At 36.3% G+C, this 23,124-nt stretch overlaps 1 protein-coding gene across 1 annotated transcript; it reads left to right on the forward strand.

Annotated features, from left to right (window-relative positions):
* The first annotated feature begins 21,448 nt into the window (after positions 1 to 21,448).
* LOC149942909 (uncharacterized) lies at positions 21,449 to 22,870 on the forward strand. Its single transcript, XM_090179535.1, has one exon. The coding sequence runs from the start codon at positions 21,449 to 21,451 to the stop codon at positions 22,868 to 22,870; it is 1,422 nt and encodes a 473-aa protein (XP_090035661.1).
* The last annotated feature ends 254 nt before the right edge of the window (positions 22,871 to 23,124 follow it).

Here is a 23,124-nt window from a genome sequence, read left to right on the forward strand (position 1 = left end):
AAAACAACAAAAGAGAAGTAGTCAAGCGAAAAATGAAGAATACGTTAGCCAGAAAATAAAACCAAGTTGAAACTAAAAAAATAAAACGACAAACAAATCACGCTATCCAGACGATCGAGTTCTTAAGTCATTTCAGTTACGTAGTGTCTATTTTGACCCACACCTTTTGATCACAAACAAGGAAAATTGATTATTCATACAGAAAGATTAAATCAATCATTTATTGCCAAAGATATTATAGAACAAGCAGTTACAGCTTCTATAGACCCTACCGTGATTGATTGCCGCGAACATAGGAGCTATAGGCACTTAAATAAAACATCTTCAAATAAATCACCAAGCAGTAATATTTCCGAGAGCCAGAACTTGCAAGTTACTGTGTATAGGCTTGTTGAAATAATGGAAACTTTTCACCAGCCGTGTTTTTTGATAAGCCTTAATACGTCGCCTAAAAAGCTACCTGGTTAAAAGGAAACACTTGTTGCATATACCTTAGCGTTAGAGGTTTCCATTATTTCATCAAGCACTATATAAACAGTAACATGTAGGTCTTGGCTCTTGGAAAAATTACTTATGGGCAATTTCCTTGAGTATGTTTTATTGAAGCGTCTATTGCAGCAGTGCAAATTAAGAGGATAGCTATTTTGCTTACAGCTATGGGAACTCAGACCTACACTTTACATAACAACCAGAAAATACATCATACTCAGATTTGTTGGATAAGTTACATAAGCATTTTAAATCAGAGCCACATGAAGTTGTAGAACTTGTCAAATTTTACCATACGTCGCAGCTCTACGCAAGATTGCTGAATTTTGACAGTTTTGGAGTAACGCTTGATATTATGTCACGAGATCGCCTTTTGGGTGGCATTAATATATTTCGATCTATTCAATATGTCAGGGTTTAAAAAAAACGAAGGTTAGTAGATAGTTTAGCTGGTTGATAAATTAAACTTTAAATTAGAATGTTAATATTGCGACGACAGGTTTTGAGTTGATAAGTGAAATGATCTTTATTGCGGTAACTCTTTAACAAAGGTAGTTTGGTTTATAAGTGCGTGGGCGAAGGTGATATTTCGGACTTGGAATTATTGGACGTGGACTTGATGCGGCGGTGCTTGACTGAGCTGGTTCTGGAATTGGCGGCGTCAACGGTTTGGGAACGATCAGCGGTACGAGTTCGTTGGTGGTCAAAAGATCTTGTAGAAGTCTTGGAGCTATGTGAGCTGATCTGGGACTGCGGCTTTTTTCTCTTCGTCGGCTGGCATCTCTGTATTTAAAGGCAGAGAGCGGCTCTCGGAGAAGCGGTCGTTCTACAATCCACCTGTGGGAGGTGGGGGGGGGGGAGAGCGTTGTATCCACAATCCACTCGTTACACTGCTCCCTCCCTCCTGAAGACCCGCCTCATGGGCTCAGAGTTATTTCTCAAGGTCATTTTCGAATGTCCTTGAAGAAATGGTTCAAAGCTAGTTGGACGAGAATGTGGTGATACGCATTTTTCTATTTAAAACCTGGTTTCTAAACCCAATGGATTGCGAGATACTTTTTTCGTGACCTTGAACCGCGTTTTCAAGGTCATCCAATTTTATTAGCACTTTCTTGCAAATTTCCCTTTTACGACCTTTGTGATTTTATTAAACATTTTCTCGACCTCCTATTGGTAAAATCCGATCGGGTTAAAGCTATTTAGACATAAAACGTGACATGGTTCAAGGTCATCGACATTTTCCTAGTAGGTTTTCCCCCTACACACTCTATGCGACCTGCAAATTTCAAACAGATTTTGAGATATTCGCCCTGGTTCATTTTTTAGTAGACACCCTGTATATAAATTATTTCCCGATTAACTTTTTGATTATTATATGAGTTATTGTAGCCGTTTCAATAAGGAAGTAGTAGAAGCCCTAAAAAGCAGTAGAAGAGAGCGTTAAAAGTCGCTTGATGACTTAGGCTAATACCCAAGGCACCACCTTAGCCCTAACTGATTATTATTATAATTCCTCCCTTAATATCAATAACAAGAAGTCACTCAGTCTTCTATGGCAGGGGAAAATATAAGCTTTGCAGGTGTAGGTGGGGTAGTAGTTCCGGTAGCTCCCAGCGTATTAGATCAGATTTTTCTTCAATTAAATCAGTGGGCTTGTGAAAATAAGCTACTTCGTCAAGAAATGGCGCAAATCGAAAACCAAAATAATCAGTTCATTAGTGAAAATAATCTACTTCGTCAAGAAATGGCGCAAATCAAAAGCCAAAACACCCCAGCTAATAGCGTTGCCACCCCACCGATAGTTAAATCTTGTACCGCCTTGATGGCATATTTTGCCGAAGTACTGCGATTTATTTTTATTAAATTTACGGTCTTTTTTACCAGTTTTGTCGTTTAATAGTTAAATCCATAGCCACAGGCAATTCTTTTATATAAAATACCTCATTTCACTCTCCAGTCACGTCTCCGTCCGGCGGCATAATAGGCCTTTCCATAAATTCGATACGACTGCCCAACTTGTTCTTGAGATAGTGCAGTCACCCCTATGGACGAATTCACTAGCTCTCTTTAGTGGGATGCCTGAGGCAGCATTGCAGAAGAGGGAAAGCAAAACAGTAAACAAGGAAGCCACGTTATTTTATAGAAATGCCTTTTACAAACCAGCGAGGGGTTATACCCCCTGAACATTTGGAACCCCTCTCTTCCGTCCGATGACAGTACCACCGTTTCCTGGAAAACCCGTTAATGCCGACCCAAAAGTCTTTTTGCGCCACTCAAAACAAGATTGCATAGCTAATGGTATCCCCGAAGACGTGTCCGTACAAAAGTTTATCCCTCGATGCTTACGAGCCCAGCTTTAGATTGGTTTTACGCAGAGATCACTTGTTCGTCATGGCCTGATTTTGAGAGCAGGATTAAGCATGTTTTTTTTTTAAATAGAGCTAATACCCAAGGCACCACCTTCGACCACATAAGCAATGTTGCTTGTGCGTGATCAAGTAACAGGTGGCCGGGTTACAATGCGTAGGAGGGTGGTGGCAAGCCCTTCATGTCACGCGAGCCAACAGCTCCCTACACTAACTATTACCGTTAACCTCAGCAAGTTTTTATGGGAAGGGGAAACCGAAGATCTCGGTGGAAAACCCCTTTAACCAGTGGGGAGAGAACTTACAAACTCTACGCAGAAGGAGTGGTTCCGGATTTTCACCCAGTGCCACTAACTGGGATCGAACCCGGCTAATCTTGCTGCGAGGCTAAAGTGCTAACCACTCAGCCACCCCACTGATTTGAGAGTTCGGGTAATGACGAAAATATAAAAGATAAGATTGCCGAGAGAATGTAAAAGCCAAAAGAGACTGTTTCCGAATTTGCCACGCAGATTCCAAAGTTTTTTTGAAAGGTACATTGCACCTATAAGAGCTCAATAACAATTTTAATGGTGTTACTATGTCATTTTTGAAGTGTTCAATAAAACCTTTTATTAGTTAAAAAAAACCATTGGAAATAGTGTTGAAGTTTACAGCACGGAAAACCGGGCGCAACGGTAAAATGATAGAGCCAATTTACAAAAAACGTTAAGTATAACTAAAGTAACGCAACAATGAACCGGCTTCACCTAAGGCCAGGCGCCCACTGCTCTTCGTAACGTCTCCGTCCCAGCTTTCACAAGCCTTTGCTTCGTAACGGAGACAATGCCTTGTGGAAGGCAGGACGGATACGAAACGGAGAGCCAGTGGGCGCCTAGCCTAAGACGTAATTTTAACGGAGCAATAATGCCCGGGCGTTTTATACCGAAAAACCAAGCGTGACGAAAAGTATTATTATCTGCTAAAAACAGAATGACGGAGAGATAAAATATGTATAAAAAACTTTCTGATTATTGATAGCTTAAGAACAAAAAAATACCTTCATCGCATTTTTCTTGAGTGATAACCCTCGATGAAGATATTACTTAAGGCGTAATGGCTAATCGTCTCAGACCAGCTCTGTTATATAGAATTCACGGATGTTGATACGGTTTGCGCGATGGTGAAATTTGGGGTTATGAATCATTTCATTGGCCCAGGCGTTGTAGATTTCATATTGTTATTTAACTATTAAAAAGGGCGTATTAATACTTCGAAAGGTGTGATTTAACTCTTAACAAGGGCGTATTAAAAATTTTAACGGTGTGATTTAACTCTTAACAAGGGGAATTAACACTTTTAAAGGTGTGATTTCACTCTAAAAAAGGGCGTATTAACACTTTTAACGGTATGATTTAACTCTTAATAAACGGCGTATTAACACTTTAAAGGTGTGATGAAACTCTTAAAAAGGGCGTATTAACACTTTTAAAGGTGTGATTTAACTCTTAATAAAGGGCGTATTAACACTTTTAAAGGTGTGATTTAACTCTTAATAAAGGGCGTATTAACACTTTTAAAAGTGCTATTTAACTCTAACAAAAGGGCTTATTAACACTTTTAAAAGTGTGATTTGACTCTTAATAAAGGGCGCATTAACACTTTTAAAGGTGCTATTTAACTCTAACCAAAGGGCTTATTAACACTTATAAAGGTGTGATTCAACTCTTATAAAGGGCGTATTAACACTTTTAAAGGTGTGATGAAACTCTTGAAAAGGGCGTATTAACACTTTTAAAGGTGTGATTTAACGCTTAAAAGATGCGTCATAACTGATTAAAAGTGCGTTTACATGTTATTGGATATATTGTTTCTCAAGCTGTGGAGAGTGCTTAAAACGGGTTTAATTGTTTGGTTAAGGTGTAGAATCTGGGTTCGACTCATCAAATTGAGTTTAAATGGTGTTAGAACGGTGTGAAACGAATCCCAATTTCTTGGAATGTTTATCTTATTTAAACATTTGTATAGTGTTAAGTCACACTATTCTTACACCTTTAAAAAGTATAACCGTTAAGCGTTAAAACGGTGTGAACGAGGTGTAACACTTTCTTAACACCTTTTAAACACCCCTATTTCTTAGAGTGTACGTTTCTGCGATAGGGTATGAGTGTATTTTGGGGTGTTATATGTTGTACGCCACGGGCATGATAGTTAATGTTTTCACCGGAAATCTTCGTTGATGAGTTTGAATTGAAGTCTAAATTGAACGGCATTTCCAAGATTTTCGCGCTATCATCCGCCCAACTCGGCATCGCTCGCCCCAAAGAAGGCCATTATACGCCCCGTTCAGGGTTTCAGACTAGCAGAGAGTGATTTTAGAAGAACTAGTGTATCAATGTAAAGCAATATTTTCCACGGTACCTGACCATACACTGAGATAAAAAACTTTAGTATAAATTACAGGAAAATAATGGACGTGTAGGTTTCCATTACTTTTCGTTAGGTTTAGCGTGGCTTTCTTTAAAATACAATTACAGAGAAAAATTGTTTTTTTATGAAAAAATACAGGAACACAACATGTGACTTTTAGATTCTATATCGTATATTCAATGATATTATCGTTAAAATTAACGGGTGGAATGCATGTATTTATTACAGTCAATGATGAATATTTCATGGAATAATTTGTAACGACATATATACCTTTACCCATTAACCTAATTAATCATTAACTACGTTCTAAAAAGGGGTAAAAAGGGGAAGTCGGTTAAACGTATGTTTACCTTCGCTACATTAATCGAACTAAAAACGACTGGCCCGGGGACTCGCGTCACTTTCACTATTGGGGTGAGCGAGGTTATTAAAATAGTCTAGGGGTATTTTTTTATTAAAGTTAGTCTGTCTAGGGGTATGCTTATACTAAAAGATAACAATGGGGTTGAGGTTTGCCAAGTAAAACAAAACATTTAATAAAGATTTAAGAATAACATTGCCCAATGGGCGAAATATAACACACAAGAAAAATAAAAGGGAGGACTACGTCCAATAATGCCAAAGGCGTCATATTAAGGCGCCAGTTAGCCTGAAGCCAAATATAAATCGAAATACAAAATGGATATCATAAATGAAAATAAAAATGTTTTACGATATGGTCCAGAGACGGTGGATGCTGCAGGCTCCTTGATGGAAGAACTGGCGATGTCGGTTAGCGAGAATCACGCACTCACATATTATGTACACATGGCGACTCTTTATCGCGAAATCGGGTTCACGCGTTTTTAAAACGAGCGGTCTTCGCGACCCGTACTGGGACTATGTCCCAATTTTAGTTTTGCGACTTTCCGATCTTTATATCTGGAGGTCGTCTCCTCTGGTTGACTTCCAGAGTTCTATTATGTTGAAAAATGTCTAAGTCCGAGTATTTAAACCAGGTCGCAACGTGGTCTTAGAGATCGTCCGTAATTCGGGCCAATCATGACCTCTGAGAAAAGCCCGGGAAAGAGTAACTACCAATCCCTGACCGTGGGATCAGCCACTGTGTCCGGCGTCATCAAAGGTTTGATCCGCGCATCACTTGTCCGTAGAAATGTCAAAAGTGGCGCCAGGGCGGCGGCCACCATAAATTATAAAAGTTCACCATATATGGACGCAAACGTTTTGACAGGGCGATCCCAATTAGGTCGCCCTGTTAAATTAAAAGTGGAATTCCCACGAATTCTCGCGAGTAAAATAAAACATACAAAAAGAAAGTATTGGCAACTAGATAGGCAAACCTCAACGTTTTGGGTAAAATTGATGGGAAATGGTCCTTACTTTAAAGAAAATAACAATAGGTAAGAGAGGGAGAGTCGCTAAGCCCAATAAAGATGGTGCCGCGGGACGGCAAGAAGAAAGCGAAGGGGGAACCGTGGCCAGAGGTCCCAGAACGACTTTCTATAGAGAGGGGATCTAGAAAGGGGGTAACCCCATTAACCTGTCAGCTAGACGGCCAGCGTCTAGGCAGGGAAGGGTTGTGGGGATGTTTTCCTGAGAATTTTGAAATGACTCTAAGCATATACCCAGAGTCGTAAAGTTAAGGATGTGAGAAAAGTGAACTAATGTGAATGTTTAAATTAAATATTAAGGCTATTGATTTTATGCGTTACAAATTGGTAAATAAGTCGGTTAGAAGTTCTGTACTTTTTTCAATCTATGATCCGGAATTATCAGGATATTAAGGCCAAAAAGGTTATAATGTTTGAAAATATTTTGTAAATATAGCTTTTCTTCTTTTTTTTAAGTGTTTTTTTACCTCTCCGAGGGGACAAAGTCCCCTAGGAGGGGTTATACAACGACCGTGTCTGTCTGTGGGTCTGTGGGTGGGTCTGTCTGTCTGTCAGGACTGCGAACGCGTTCGCATTTTCGGTGCAAAGTGTAATCACTGCGTACGCAGTTTCTCAAAGGGTTGGCAAAACCACCGTGTGACGGTGAGCGTTAACGGATGCATTTGCGGTTTGGTTTGGATGGGGTTTTTTCGCTCACCGTCGTGACGTCACGGTTTGGTGTATTACGGTTTTTGTAATGTTTATGCGTAGGTTGTGAGTGTTGAATTTGTTGTGTTTGTGTTCTGATGGATGTGCATGTTGAGTCTGTTGTGTTTATATGGGCGTTTTCTCTCCAACTTCTTCTTAATGACTTTGGGACGGACCGAGTGCTGAGTGTAATGCTACCTCTCAACGTCCAATGGCAGGGTTTCCACCAGTTGTACACGGTATTCGTCTTAGTATCAATTTGCGATCGCATCGGGCGGGATTTGAACCCGAGACCTCCTGATTGACAGGCGGACGTTCTACCACAGAACCACCGACACTTGTTACGCCTTATTGAAAATTAGACCTTCAGCTTTATCGGAAGCGTATTTAATAGAGTACGAAATTTTGGTTTAATTGAAATAGAATTGAAATTGAAATTATTGCATCGAAGAAATTCTAATTTAGCGTTTCTCTATTGATTAAAAACAAATGCGCCACCCAGGTTTCGAACCCAGACCATTCGGCTTGGCAGTCGAGCGCTCTACCACAGAACCACCGATAGCTGCTTAGATTCGCTGAAATTAAGACAGGCATCGTAAGCATAATAGGTAATAAAGTCTTTTTTTATTAATGAATTTATGAAGGCCTAATCTGGTATTTTTTAAAGGTTAAATCTTGTTTTAGCGCAGTCAGCCGAGATTAGAGGGTTAAAGGGTAGACCCTGTGGGTGGTCCACTTTCTTAACGACCTATATATAGTTCTGTTAATTCAAAGGAGATAATTTAACGTTAATTGCTTTAAAAGCTGGCGGTTAGTCAAGTGGCTCTCTGTGCTTTGTTGATGGTAAGGTTTTTGCTTCTTGTAAATACATTTGGTGTGGATATTTGGATATCTACGATTTCTAACGCAGTCAATGATTTCTTGGGTGTGCGAGTCATTATATGATATTGGAAATTGGACGGCATTGGTCTTTTTCATGTGGTATGCGTCACAACGTCAACAGGAAGTGAACGAGTCGTCCACTACCAGATATCTACGGTATCTTCATCAAGGGCGAGTGTTGAAATAAAATGAGCGTTAAAGATGCGGCAAGTATTTCGTAAGCGAGTAATTCCAAAAAGCCTCTGTAGATATTTCATTAAAATTTGCTTCGTATTATATTTAACTGATAAACTTGTTCTGTAAAAGGGTTTAATTCAATTGTGCATTGTTATAGTACGTCTAACTTACTGTTGTAACTACTTAACTTATGATATTCTGAATAAATTAAAATTGGTCGTTTCGTCTCAATTATTTTAATTATAATTAAAATTTTATACCGGGCGGGATAGAAATGGGTTAATATTTTTAACAAATAACTCTAAATTGCGGAGATATATCTTTAAGGGTTATCTCGAGAAATTAATACCACTAGGGACAATTCTTCCGAGGAGAGGTATATTTTGGCTTGCCAACTTGTTTATAAAGTAATAGGTAAATAATACCGTTAGAAGTCCTGCATTTTTACAGCCTATGTACTATAATAAGTCAAATACACAGTAAATAGTAGGTTAAGAGTCATTTATTTTTTCAGATGATGTTTATGTTATGGAATAAATATATCAATTTAAACCATTATTTATATACCTCCATAAAATTTGAAATGCTATTTAAGAACTTTTCACTCTCCTCATGCACTAGCATTAGCTTAGTTTATCCAAATAATTACTTAAAAGGTATTATTTTAAATGGGTATCTTCGTAAAATAATAATATAATTACATCCATCACGCATTATTTAATTGTGACTTGAACAGTATAAAGGCTAGATTCGACATAAAGGTGATTCATTTATATTTTTGGTCAATAAAAAATAATTTTCATTGAGCGATGATATTTTCCTTTTAATTCCGATTAAAAATATACAGGTAGATTTGTGGAATGTTCAGAATTTTTTTAGTTTCAAAGAAATGAACAGTAAAATTGAGACTGATGATAAAACGCCGACGGTTTTTATCAGTGCCGGAATCGAAGGAAGATGTTTAAATTCCCAGAATGTGTCATGAAACGGTTTTTCCACAACATCATAAAATGAAACGATACTTTTCAAAGATTATCAATTCATCACTCGCCTTTATTATTGTTAATGTCGGGACAAAATTTAATTTATTTAAATTAATTAATTTCATAAAAGCATTTCACACGTTTTAATGTGGTGCCTTACTTTACTATAAATTTAACTATAACTGGCATAATAACCCAAAGCATGATACTTTCAGCCTTGTTCGTGCATTGTTTACTTACTATCACCCTTCCTCGCCAATGACCAATTAATCGGATCATTCATGCGGATCTTGATGAACTTTTTTTAATATTAATCTTAATATTTAAATCTTTATTTTGTAAAGAATTCTTTTTGAGACGACTTAGAAATAACCGAAATTGTTTCTAACTTTTAATTATATCTAACTTTAATTAACTATTAATCACTCAAAATCTTAATAGTTCTCTAAAATAATTCAAAACCACTTATTGTACAATAAGTGGTTTTTGTAATTATTTTAGAGTATTCTATGTACAAGTGCCACTATTTACTTTAATTCTTAATAGTTGTACGTACAATATTTCCTAAAATGACCTTTAAATATAAGCGTTTGGAAAATTAGTAACATTAATGCCATTAGAAAACTTAACTTTACATTATTATGAGTAACCTTATTAGTTCTGTGGTACAGAAGTTTTCCTACATTACCAAAGATCGCGGCTCCAGTTGCCAAATATCTGTCTCCTCAAGAACTCCCAGTTTGTGCAACACTTCCCTGGCTGCTCTTTCGTCGGCTTCTACTACCCCATCCATGAAGCCGCTCCATTGGGTTGCAGTTTCGGTTCCGGCCAAAAATATACCATTCACCGGCTTACGTATGTCTCTGCCGAAAAATTAAATGACTTTACAATTAAATTTAACGATATTAACGATATTTAACGTTTTGGTGCCTCTTTTACAAAATATACCGATAAACTGTCTATTATTAGCAAATTCAAAAATTAAAGTTAAAAAAATAGTTTTAACAAAATAAGTTAGTCTTTATTTACACGAAAAAAGTGGCTCTTCGTGTACCATTTTTAAAAAAAATTGTTTAATGACATCATTGTGGGGTATGAGGATATTATTAAACATTTTTAAACTATCGCCAAATTTGTAGCAAAGTTTATTTGTTGTCTCTTGCAACACTTATTAATGAAAGTGTGTTCAGTCGCAACTCCGTCATGGTAGATATGAGGTCGAGTCTGTTTTCCAATTACTAGTCCTCGAACCTCCATTAAAAGGTCTGGTCACCAGCCTCCCGTTGTATTGTTTCTACTGGAAGATCTGTTCTCCAGTTCTCCAGTCTTTACGGTAAGGTCTGTTCTCCAGTTCTCCAGTCTTTACGGTAAGGTCTGTTCTCCTATTCTCCAGTCTTTACGGTAAGGTCTGTTCTCCAGTTCTCCAGTCTTTACGGTAAGGTCTGTTCTCCAGTTCTCCAGTCTTTACGGTAAAATCTGTTCTCCAGTTCTCCAGTCTTTACGGTAAGGTCTGTTCTCCAGTTCTCCCGTCTTTACGGTAAGGTCTGTTCTCCAGTTCTCCAGTCTTTACGGTAAGGTCTGTTCTCCAGTTCTCCAGTCTTTACGGTAAGGTCTGTTCTCCAGTTCTCCAGTCTTTACGGTAAGGTCTGTTCTCCAGTTCTCCAGTCTTTACGGTAAGGTCTGTTCTCCAGTTCTCCAGTCTTTACGGTAAGGTCTGTTCTCCAGTTCTCCAGTCTTTACGGTATGGTCTGTTCTCCAGTTCTCCAGTCTTTACGGTAAGGTCTGTTCTCCAGTTCTCCAGTCTTTACGGTAAGGTCTGTTCTCCAGTTCTCCAGTCTTTACGGTAAGGTCTGTCCTCTGGTCTCCAGTCTTTACTGGTAGATCCGACCTCGGGCTCCAGTCCTCCAGTCTTTACTCGTAGGTCCGGCCTCGGGCTCCAGTCCTCCAGTCTTTACTGGTAGGTCCGACCTCGGGCTCCAGTCCTCCAGTCTTTACTGCTAGGTCCGACCTCGGGCTCCAGTCCTCCAGTCTTTACTGGTAGGTGTGTCCTCTGGTCTCCAGTCTTTACTGGAAACTCTGGCATCTGATCTCCCCCAACCCCCCTCCAGTAGAAAATCTGTTTTGCGGTCTTAGCTATAGAATTCTGAAGCCTACTTTCAAAAATAAATTTGTGGTACGTTGAGCCTTTTCAAGAATTATTAAACTTCGTAAATACGATTATTACGTAGCCCATACGTAAAGTTCTCCGATCTTAAGTTTGTTGTATTCAAGTCTTTAGTCTTCATTTCGAAAAAGGGATTTTGGTCTGCAGTTTAAGATCCGAAGCGCCCCTCTAAATGCGGTCTAATGTAATTTGTTAGTCAAACCGGAGAACAGGATTAAAACCACGTTGAAATTATCAGTTACTTATATTCCGAAAGTGGTTTAGACCACTCTGGGAACAGGTTGGTGAATAATCACTCCCGCTTATATAGTCGACTTACTGTCCGAAAGTTGTTAGTAAACCCGAAGAACAAGTTGAGGTTTAACAACCCCCGCTTAAATAGGTGACTTACTTTCCGTAAGTTGTTAGTAAGCCCGGAGAACAGGTTGAGGTATAACAACCCCCGGAATACTGCTGAGCACACCAGTTGAACTCTTCGTAATGCGTCGACTAAACAGGGAAATAATAAATAAATAGCACCTCGTTTGATGATTTGGAAAGGATCGGATATCAAACCAAAATAAATTTATTACTTCGTAAACCTCAGTCATCTGGAAAACATCACAGAGGCTTTGTTTTAGAATTTTTTCTCTATTTTCTTTTGAAATTTCAGTAATTTCCCGGCATTTATTAACAACAATAAACCCTTAAAATTAAAGTTAAGTGGGCGTTAGTTGTAAATTTATTCTTTTATAATTTTGATGAATTATTTATTGGAAAAATAATCTCAACATCGGAATATTTTCAGGCCACAATTATTTTTCCCAGCCTATTTAGGGTTTGACCTAAAAATATAGTAATTAAATTGGTTTCTTTGCAATGTGTTTCTTAAAATGATCCGAAACGAACCTGGAAATTCAGATGAATACTTTCATAGGTAACTGGCTGCAACTGGTGAACCGTGATCACAATTTAGAAATATTTCTGGGAATGGGGAGGTTACCTGCTGAAAATTTCAACTTGGTTCTATAATTTAAATTAGAGAGCTAAATGCTTTACACATAAATGGGATAGTATATGATCAATAATGTATTTATTTATAGATAGTGAGAATGACTGCGTTGAAACTTTCGCCTCTCGTCATTGACGAATTTTACACCGGCACTAGAGAGTGTGAAGGAAAAAGTTTCCGACGTGATCTTCAACCGCGTCGGAAGACTCAGTTTAAGTGATCCATTGAGATGATGGACTGATATGATTTTTTTTAGGGGAAAGAGGCATACCTTTCGAGCATGAGTGGTATTTCGACCAGTGTTGGGTGAAATACTTGCTAGAATAAATATTTAAAATAAAATATTTAATACTCTTTGGAAAAAGTATTTAAAATAAAATACTAAATACTCTTTGGAAAAAGTATTTAAAATAAAATACTAAATACTCTTTGGAAAAGTATTTAAATTAAAATACTAAATACTCTTTGGAAAAGTATTTAAAATAAAATACTCGATACTCTTTGGAAAAAGTATCTAAAATAAAATACTAAATACTCTTTAGAAAAAGTATCTAAAATAAAATACTAAATACTCTTTAGAAAAAGTATTTAAAATAAAATACTAAATACTCTTTGAAAAAAGTATTAAAAATCAAATACTTAATACTCTTTCGAAATAGTATTTAAAATAAAATACTAAATACTCTTTGGAAAAAGTATTTAAAATAAAATACTAAATACTCTTTGGAAAAAGTATTTAAAATAAAATACTAAATACTCTTTGGAAAAGTATTAAAATTAAAATACTAAATACTCTTTGGAAAAGTATTTAAAATAAAATACTCGATACTCTTTGGAAAAAGTATCTAAAATAAAATACTAAATACTCTTTAGAAAAAGTATTTAAAATAAAATACTAAATACTCTTTGAAAAAAGTATTAAAAATCAAATACTTAATACTCTTTCGAAATAGTATTTAAAATAAAATACTAAATACTCTTTGGAAAAAGTATTTAAAATAAAATACTAAATACTCTTTGGAAAAAGTATTTAAAATAAAATACTAAATACTCTTTGGAAAAGTATTAAAATTAAAATATTAAATACTCTTTGGAAAAGTATTTAAAATAAAATACTCGATACTCTTTGGAAAAAGTATCTAAAATAAAATACTAAATACTCTTTAGAAAAAGTATCTAAAATAAAATACTAAATACTCTTTAGAAAAAATATTTAAAATAAAATACTAAATACTCTTTGAAAAAAGTATTAAAAATCAAATACTTAATACTCTTTCGAAATAGTATTTAAAATAAAATACTAAATACTCTTTGGAAATAGTATTTAAAATAAAAAACTTTATTTTAGTATTTTCAAATACAAAATACTCTATTTTGGAACATTTGTTTTAAGTAAGAATAATTGCTTGAAATTATTAGCAGATCTGACAGTCTATTTCTCGTAGGAGTATGCTATTAAAGCTAGCTACTTTAAAAATTATTAATTTAAAATTATTAGAAAATTATCCTTATCTGACTTTGGGGAGATGTATCCATTTTAACATAATAGATAAAACTGATGAAATGACAAAGAACGTTCTCTTCTGAAAGCAAGGGCGAGCAATGTTTAAATTAGTTAAAAGTATTTCGTGGGAAGCTATGACTCTAAAACGTCTTCGCGATTTCCAAATATCAGATTTGCTTTGTGCTTCGGTTCCCGCAACCATGTATGGGTCTTCGTGCGATTCTAGCGCTTCTAACATATTTCGTAGAAAGCTTTTAACCATTTCAAACAATACTTCCGTATCGGATATCAATAGCTCGTAATCTTCATACTTCAGGCTCAGTAGCTGTTACCACAAGCTAGGAAATATCAGATTTTCTTTTACTGTTGAGTATTGGCAGTATGTGATTAGCGTGTTACCTCGATGGTCGTCTAGCTCAGTGGAAATCAGCTCTAATGGGCGTGGTTCATATCCTTCTCGTCCATCTTTTCTCTTTTTATCATAGTTGGCCACTGATATTTCTGTTGGTAATCTTTTTGATTTCCTTCCGTGATTCCATCCGCACAATTTACTATAGTGCAACTAACCGGACTGTATCCAAAAAAGTTGATGTTATAAATGTTGAAAGATTTGTTAAGATCCATGGAGAATAATAATTTTATAAATTTAAACGGAGGAAACATGGATGTAATAAGTAAAACTTGTTTTATTTCAATTTTTAAATTTCCAAAATCATTAAAAATTAAATAAAAACTAACTCATTCACAGGTTGAGCTTTCGATCCAAGGGTCTTTGTCAAAACTAAGGATATAAAATTATAAAAATAATATATATATACCAAACAGAGTAGATATAAATTAAAAAGCGACACAATCATTGATTGGTCTTTCCTACGGTATACAATAAATTCCTGTCGAACGCACCCCACGATTTTGCGGTTAAACAACCATCGTCCAAGTTTAATTTCCCTATGTCGTTGATATAGACACCCTTTATGAATTTTCTTTTGAAATAACCCGTTTCTTTGTATGAAATTGATGGTTCATTAAACGAAATTTCATGATTTTCATCATTTTTAGAATTCCAAATATGGTGTGCCAAACCATTATTCAAGTCGCCAGTTTTTATACAATATTTATGTTCACTGATTCTTGTACGTAGGGGGCGCTTTGTTTCACCGACATATGGTTTTTTGCAGATACAATCAAATTTATATACTATGCAATTGTCATCAAGAATATTCTTCTTAAGGCCTTTTCACACGAGCCAACTTTTCAAATCAAAATGCTGAGTCAGCAAAAATGGATCAGTGATCCATTTTTTACTCGCGTACTTTTTTGGTGGATCAACTCATCGAACTTTTATTCACACGAACCAACTAGTTGACTCAACTCAAGTTGACTCATCTAATTGGGTAAAAAAGTTGGCTCGTGTGAAAAGGCCTTTCGTGTCTTTCAACGGCACATTCTTGAAAATGCCTTTCAGATTTCTACCACCATGCACGACTAACCAATTTTATATTAAATTTATTCTCCAACAATCTATTCGTTATTTCACTTTTATCTGTAACATATGGTAATACTAGCGTAGGGGGAGTTCTCGACTCCTACCTTTGATTAAAACATTATTACCTCTCAACTTGTCAATTCTGGTTACCATAAATCCCTGGTGTCTGGTATCTTCATTTCACATAATGTAAAAAAATACCCACCAAGAAATTATGCCTTCGTCGAGAACTACCCCTATGCTAGTATTACCATATGTTAAAGATAATAAGATCTTCCTTTTTTCCCTTTTGCGATAATCCGCGGCACTCTAACCAACGTTTTAACTGCACAACACTGTGCCTACAAATATCTTCATGAATAAATACTGCTCCAGGAACATCATTTTCATCTAAATTTACAGCGGCATACTGAAGACAGGCCGCCATCTTAAACTTTCGAATATTTCTGCTGGGTTGGCTCATATAAGAGATTTTTCTAGGAACCTTGATGATGACCCGTCGTCTCCTACAGACCTACGCGACTAGCACGCGCACCTGCAGGAAAACCGAAATCCTCAGTGTCACTACTATTCCATTTAAACTAAAATCGTACTTTTTCGTTACAAACTCTTTATTTACATGAAAAAGTGGCTCGTCGTGTACTATTTTTTTAAATTGTTTAATGACATCATCGTGGAGTCTGAGGATGTTATTAAACATTTTTAAACTATCGCAAGATTTGTAGCAAAGATTATTTGTTAAGCCTCTTTCAACACTGATTAATGAAAGTGTGTAAACATGAGATCGATTTTCGTTTTCCAATTCCAATTCCTCGAACCAGTAGAGTTCTTAAAGGGATCCATCACTCACAACAGGGGGAGGCAGAAGGGTCACATAAAATCCAGACTTGCAGTGTGCTTCAAAACCAGTTTTTTTGTGACCCCTATGCCTTCCCCTGTTGTGAGGGATCCCTTTAAATTACCGTTTACGCTGTAATTACCATTTTGCGGTAAATTACCCTAATTTTCTTATTAAAGAAAATGTTTTTTAAGACTAAAAGAAGGAAAACAATGAAGTAACGCTTTTATTGGGTATTATACATGTTATAATTTACCACAATAGTTAATAAGTTAGCCAAAAAGGTTCAATTCTCTCCAATTTGTTAGTCAAACCGGAGAACAGATTTAGGACCCCGTTTAAATTAGATACTTACCTTTCGTATGTTGTTTAGTCAACCCTGTGAACATGTTGGTGTATAACAACCCCTACTTAAATAGGCCACTTACTTTCCGTAAGTTGTTAGTAAACCCGAAGAACGGGTTGAAGTTAAACAACCACCGCTTAAATAGGAGATTTACTTTCCGTAATTAGAAGTTTAATTTAAACAAGGAACACCTCTGCGTGTGGTGCCATACCAGAGTGAATGAGAAAAATCACATCACCTCGGGCAGGAATCGAACCTACGACCTATGGATTACCGTCCCAACGCCACTACCATTGGACTACCGAGGCCACGAATAATCAGGTCTCGGACACCCAATTTATGAATGACTCGATCTGGTTCACAATATTGACGGGATACATTTAACCCGTTGTTGACGGTGCCGTAGCATTTTACGTCAACTAATTTATAACAGGTCCTTGAAAGCCTGTAGTCATAACAATGAGAGGCCTGATTGTGGAAATTATTCTACCCTTTTCCCCTTTTAAGTTAAGGAATGGCCTTTATGTAACATGAAAAATCTACTGTAGATGATAGATTTTGCCTTGGTTTATTTTGGGGAAATTTTATAGTGGTTATATTTTGCCCTGTTCCTCCTTTTTAAAAGCAGACGAATTCCGAACCTTTGATTTGACTACTTTGTAATTAAAAACCGAATTAACGACGCTAAATACAGTACTTCCTAGTTTATTGTTTTACATTGGTTTATTAAATTTGATAAAAATGTTTGAAGCAGCGGTTTATGATAAGGATTGGTACGTGGCTATTATTTAATAGAAAAAAAGGAAGATAAAGACATTTTGTTGGATTTTATGAATATTAAATCTAAAACTTATTAATTTTATGCCCCAAAAAATAAAGACCATGCAGTGCTATGTTCCATTAATAAATATTATTTTAACGTTCGTTGGACCTATTCATCTTCAATCCAATCCTAAAGTTTTTCAATTTGGTGAAAAATTACTGAAAATTGTTGAAATATATGCCGTGTATTTTCTTTTAAAATTTTCACATGAAAACGAGAATCAAACCAACCCGACTAATAGAAGAAATATAACATGTACCTCGGGTTAAATCATTTGTGATAAACCCTCCTCTTCTCATTTTAAAAGAAGAGGTGCATGTAATATATTGAGTTTCTAATCTAGAACTATTTCAGACTACTTTGTAGTTTTGTCTATCCACTATCTGTCAATACATAATGTTTCCTACTGTGCCTAGGAATGTATCGTATCATTAAAACGGGGTGAACCAGAGGGTTACTCCACAATTAAAGTTTGTTGTTAGTTTGTCAGATCAAGGTGTTGTTTATTTTAGTGTCAATACCGACCTTTGAAATGGTAAGTACTTTTAACGTTTTGAAAAAAGTCATAAAGACCCATTTCTTTACTTAAAAGGGGAAAGGGTAGAATAATTTCGACAACGCCATCATTTTTAACATTTTTGGTCCTATTGCTGAAATTAATCAATATTTTAACTTAATATTTTGTATACCACCGTATCGCAGGCTTTTCGCAGCCATGTAAACATGCCCTGAAAATATCATAAAAATCGACTTTTCATGGTGACATGACTGGTTAATTTCACATCTTTGTAGTCAATAAAACTGCAAACATATACCGGGTTTTATTTCAACCTCCCTTAGTTACCTTTCAAGTTAAACTTGTCACAATCAGGTTTTTTGATATTTTTGTCGACATAAATCAAATCGTCATTTCCCTCTTAATCATGAAAATATTTTCGAAACGTATTTTTAAAACATGTTTAAAACTTTTAAACAAAATTTGCGTTTTTAACAAAATGGTTATTTGAAATGTGTTCTTAACATATTCTTTCGAACTTAATAATCAACTAGACTTATTTTTTAAGAAAACGGCTTTTTAAAATATGGTAATGAAAAATAATCACCTTCCAGTGCTTTTTAGAAAGGGAAGATACTTCGTAACAATGATTATCTTCCTTCTGTATTTTGCACACAGCTTCATTCAGTAAAACGCTGACATTAGAATCTAAAACAATACAATGTTTGAGGGAGATGAATACCTCTTAAGTAGGTGAGGTCGTGTTTGTGTATTTAAACTTTGGTAAAACCAAGTGTTTGAAAATCAACGCATAATTTTGACTTGTATTTAGAAATTTTTACGTACTATACAAGACTGTCCCTAAATGATATATGATTTAATGTTGCCCTATTAATTTTTAACTATACCGGCCTGAACATTCGGTAATTGAATGGTTGAATACCTTTCAGTCTTTCGGCCATTTTTAGACTGATTTGCTGACCTTAAAATTTTCTTTCCTTTAGTTAGTTTTTAAAATTTAATAAAATCCTTCTTGTGGTACATTACAATGACTAGCGATTAAGCTTATTCTTCTAACTCACCTGTCCTCCGTTGGATGTAGCCATAACTCTCTTAATTCTTCCGCATTGTTTGATGTACCACAGAAACCAAAGGAGGGACGTTTCGTGAGGTTCTGTAGTCACATTCACATTCACGGTCATTTGGCACTTTCTGTAAAGAAAGTTGGATATTCCACATAACCTCTCGGATAACTTTACTTGTTAGAAATATAATAATAGCAGTGGCTAGTTACTTTGTATATGTTAAATCTCGATTGTATAAAATGGTTTTTAATTTTAATTAATTAATTAAATGTAAACTTATAATTTTAATGTATATAGGTAAATTAGAGTATTGTTATGTTGAATTTAATTTTGTAATATTTGTAATTTCGGTAGTGTGTTGCATGTTTAGTCAAGATATTTCCCCACGTATTTTGTAGGCACCATTTGGGCCAATACCTTTTGAAGAAATAGCTAATCGCCCCCCTATCAGTGATGTTCCGAGCGATTTCGGGAACGTATTTCCTCCAATCACAGAACGTATTTTCGAAGCATTTTTTGAGGAAAACCGTACTTTTCGATTTTACACTTAATACGCCATCTATGAAACAAATTTTCTTCCGTTTTTAAACGTCAAAAGATTAAATCCGGCATTGTAACTGCTGTCAACAATTACAATGCGCTTGAAAACCGGTTGAAGGTCGCTTTCAATAGAGGGCAATACAAGAGGAATTCGGAGAAAGCCAGCTGCTTTGGTGGTGAAATTAGACAACATACTATTTATAAAACTTTCTACGCACCCCAAAAAGTTCAAACGTACTAAATATATGCCAAAAAATATCAAACCGTATTTTCGTATCATAAATTTTTCCAAACGTACTAAATACGATTAATTAAATCCAAAACGTACTTTCATACTAAAAATTTGAAAACGTATTAAAAAAGTACAATGGTGTAGTCCTAAAATAAAAAGAACCGGGGCGCGTAACCGAAGTTGGCTGTACCGGCTGAAATAAACTTAGGTCCAACTTTGATTTTTAGCGTGATTGAAGTTGGCCGTACCTAGGTAACGATTTGAAATTGTCATGGAATTTTTCTGCGGGCAAAATTTATCATAAATTCACACACCCTTTATTCGAGAAAAATGATTTACGAAATAAAAGCAAGGCACGCCCTGGCAAGTTGAAAAAAAAGAGGCAGGGCGCGCCCTTTCAAAATGGAAAAACCAAGCACCGGGGCGACGAACTGCCCTGCCCTGGCCCGACTACACCACTGAGTACAATTGTACCGCTCGGAACATCACTGCCCCCTATGAAGGTAAGCGAAAAAAGTGTACTGTGGAAATTTCCCAAGTAGCTAGAGGGAGTTGTTTCATCATGTTGAGAAATGAAAGGGAATGTGGACAAAGTGTCGACCATCCGCGGGATGGTCATGTATTGGAAAAACCCTAAAAGAGGGATTACTGGCCGTTAGGGTCAGTCTTAAGAAAGAAAAAGGTTTTATTCGAAAGAAAACCGTTAGAAAAGCAAGAGTTTTAGTCCAGAAAGGAGCGACTGCGGCAGTCTCCTAGTTAAGCGCCCCTTGTGTTAGGGCATTTAGTAAAATAACTTAGTAAAATCAGTTTAAATAAAGTAGTTGTTTTGTTTTTAGAGAAGTTTGGTTTCAATTCATTTTAATTCTCACGTAACCCATCGTGTCAGGTCAATAAATCAACGATTGGAGTGTTTCACTCCGCTTTAATCACCAGTTAATTTAAGCTCTCCCTACAAGTGTGTTTTGGTTTTAGTTTTCAACATTATTTTGGTGCCGAGAAACCCGGGACGCGAGTAATTAAATATGAGTTAAAAAATAAAATAAAGACAATGGCGGATGATTTAAGAATTTTAAAGAAGCAGCTATCCTCCGCGAGAGGCATGGTAACGCGAGCTTGCAACAGTATTCAGGTGGAGCTCGAGAAATCAACAGTTATATGTGAACAAACTCTCAAAGATAATATGGCGCAAATAGACTCTAAAGAAATAAAATTAAATGATCTGGACAACCGGATCCTCAAACTTACAACAACCGATGAGGAATTAGACGCGTAATTGGAAACCATAGAAGAGTACAACGAAAAATTAGTGTTGTGGAGGTCAAGAGCGAAAGGATGTCTACAAGACAGACGAACGACGCCGAGCGGAGGAGCCTCCGGGACGGGAAGCAACAATACCGTCAACCTGACGGGATTAACACCGGCAAATGTACGTCAACGGCAACGTCAACAAGGCGGTTAGGCTCCCAAAACTAGAAATTAAATAATTCGACGGTATCATTTCGCAATGGTTAACCTTTTGGGGGCAGTACGAAGGAGCCATTCATAATCAAACTAACATGGAAGATACAGATAAGTTTCAGTATTTAAAGTCGTATTTATCGGGCGCGGCCGCGAAGGCTTTTGAAAATTTACCAATAACCGATAACAATTACGCTACGGCGATAGAGTTCACTGGTCTTAGAAATTTGCATGATAATTGTCAAGTAGACATACGTAGTTTAGATTCCTTAGGACATTTAAGTAATAATTATGGAGAATTGTTAGCTCATATTGTTGGAGGTCTTTTGCCGATTGAATTGTTAGAACAGTTTACTAGGGATAAAAATGAAAAACAATTGTGGAATATAGAAGAAATTATGTCATTCTTAAATAAGGAAATTCAATGTAGAGAAAGAGCGTTAGCCGTTCATAGAGCTTCTAGTCAGCAAATAAAATCAGCTAGTCATAGTTCAAGTCAGGTTAAAAATAATTATCAAAGTCAAAGCCATAGGTCTTGCGTATTTTGTAATAGCCCCAATCACCCCTTCTATCAATGTAGAGATCTTTCCATAGACAATAAGAGAGGTATCGCCAGCCAGAAAAGGTTATGTTTCCTATGTTTAAGACCAGGTCATCAGTCCTGGCAATGTAAAGGAAAAATTCAAAATTGCAAAAATTGTAATAGAAAACATCACCAGGTTGTTTACGACGCCAATCCTGATCAAACCAGAACCAATACCAATTACAAGTCAATAAATTCAAATTCTTCTCAAGTAAATTTAAATAGCGCGTCCCTAGACAGAAACTCCCAAGGTCAAACAAACGCTACTTTAGCTACTATGACAGCAAATTCAGATTCGGGGATAGTGTTGCTACAAACCGTTCCCGCTAATATAGAGAACGATTTAGGAAATAAATCTAGAGTTAGGTGCGTACTAGATGGCGCTAGCCACAGGTCTTTTATTACAGAAATATTGTCAAGAGATTTAAAGTTAGAAGTGTTAGGAACAGAAGGAATAGACGTTTTCCCCTTTGGTCATACGAAGCCAATCCATGTAGAGAGAAAAAGGGTTAAGGTGATTTTGAGTAATATGACCACTGGTGAAAGAGTTGAAATTGTAGCTCAAGAAACTCCAGAAATTTGTGGAGCGAAGTTTAAGATACCAGGAAGGGAAGTTAGAGCGGAAATGCAAAAACGCAACTTAGACCTAGCAGATAACCTTGAAAATCCAGGTGGGGTAAACGCGACCAAACTAGATATTCTGATTGGCGCCAACTACTTTTGGAAGTTAGCTACGGGTGAGTTAGAGAGACTAGGAGAAAGATTAATGGCCCTAAATACAACATTAGGATGGACAGTGATGAGAACGAGCGATATGTCGGAGCCAGGAAGCCAAATAGCGGTAAATTCAATATCAGTCATGCATATAGGGGTGGGATCGGAAGATGAGCTATTGTCTTCGCAAGTGCAAAGGTTTTGGAGTCTAGAGTCGATTTGAATAAATGACGGTGAAAATCAGAAGTCTTTAGAGAGAGAAAATAGTTTAAAATCGTTTGAGGAGGACATAACATTTAGGGAAGGGCGTTACGAAGTTGCACTTCCGTGGAAGGCAAACTGGGATCAGTTAGGAGACAATTTTGGTCAGGCCAAAACTCGCACCCTAAATTTAGCGAAGAAATTGAAATCAAATTCCCATCATTTTAAATCCTACGATGACGTAATACAAGAGCAATTGAAAACTGGAATTATCGA

Source organism: Leiobunum rupestre, chromosome 6, assembly GCF_980474605.1.
Source record: "Leiobunum rupestre chromosome 6, qqLeiRupe1.1.hap1, whole genome shotgun sequence".
Lineage (NCBI taxonomy): Eukaryota > Metazoa > Arthropoda > Arachnida > Opiliones > Sclerosomatidae > Leiobunum > Leiobunum rupestre.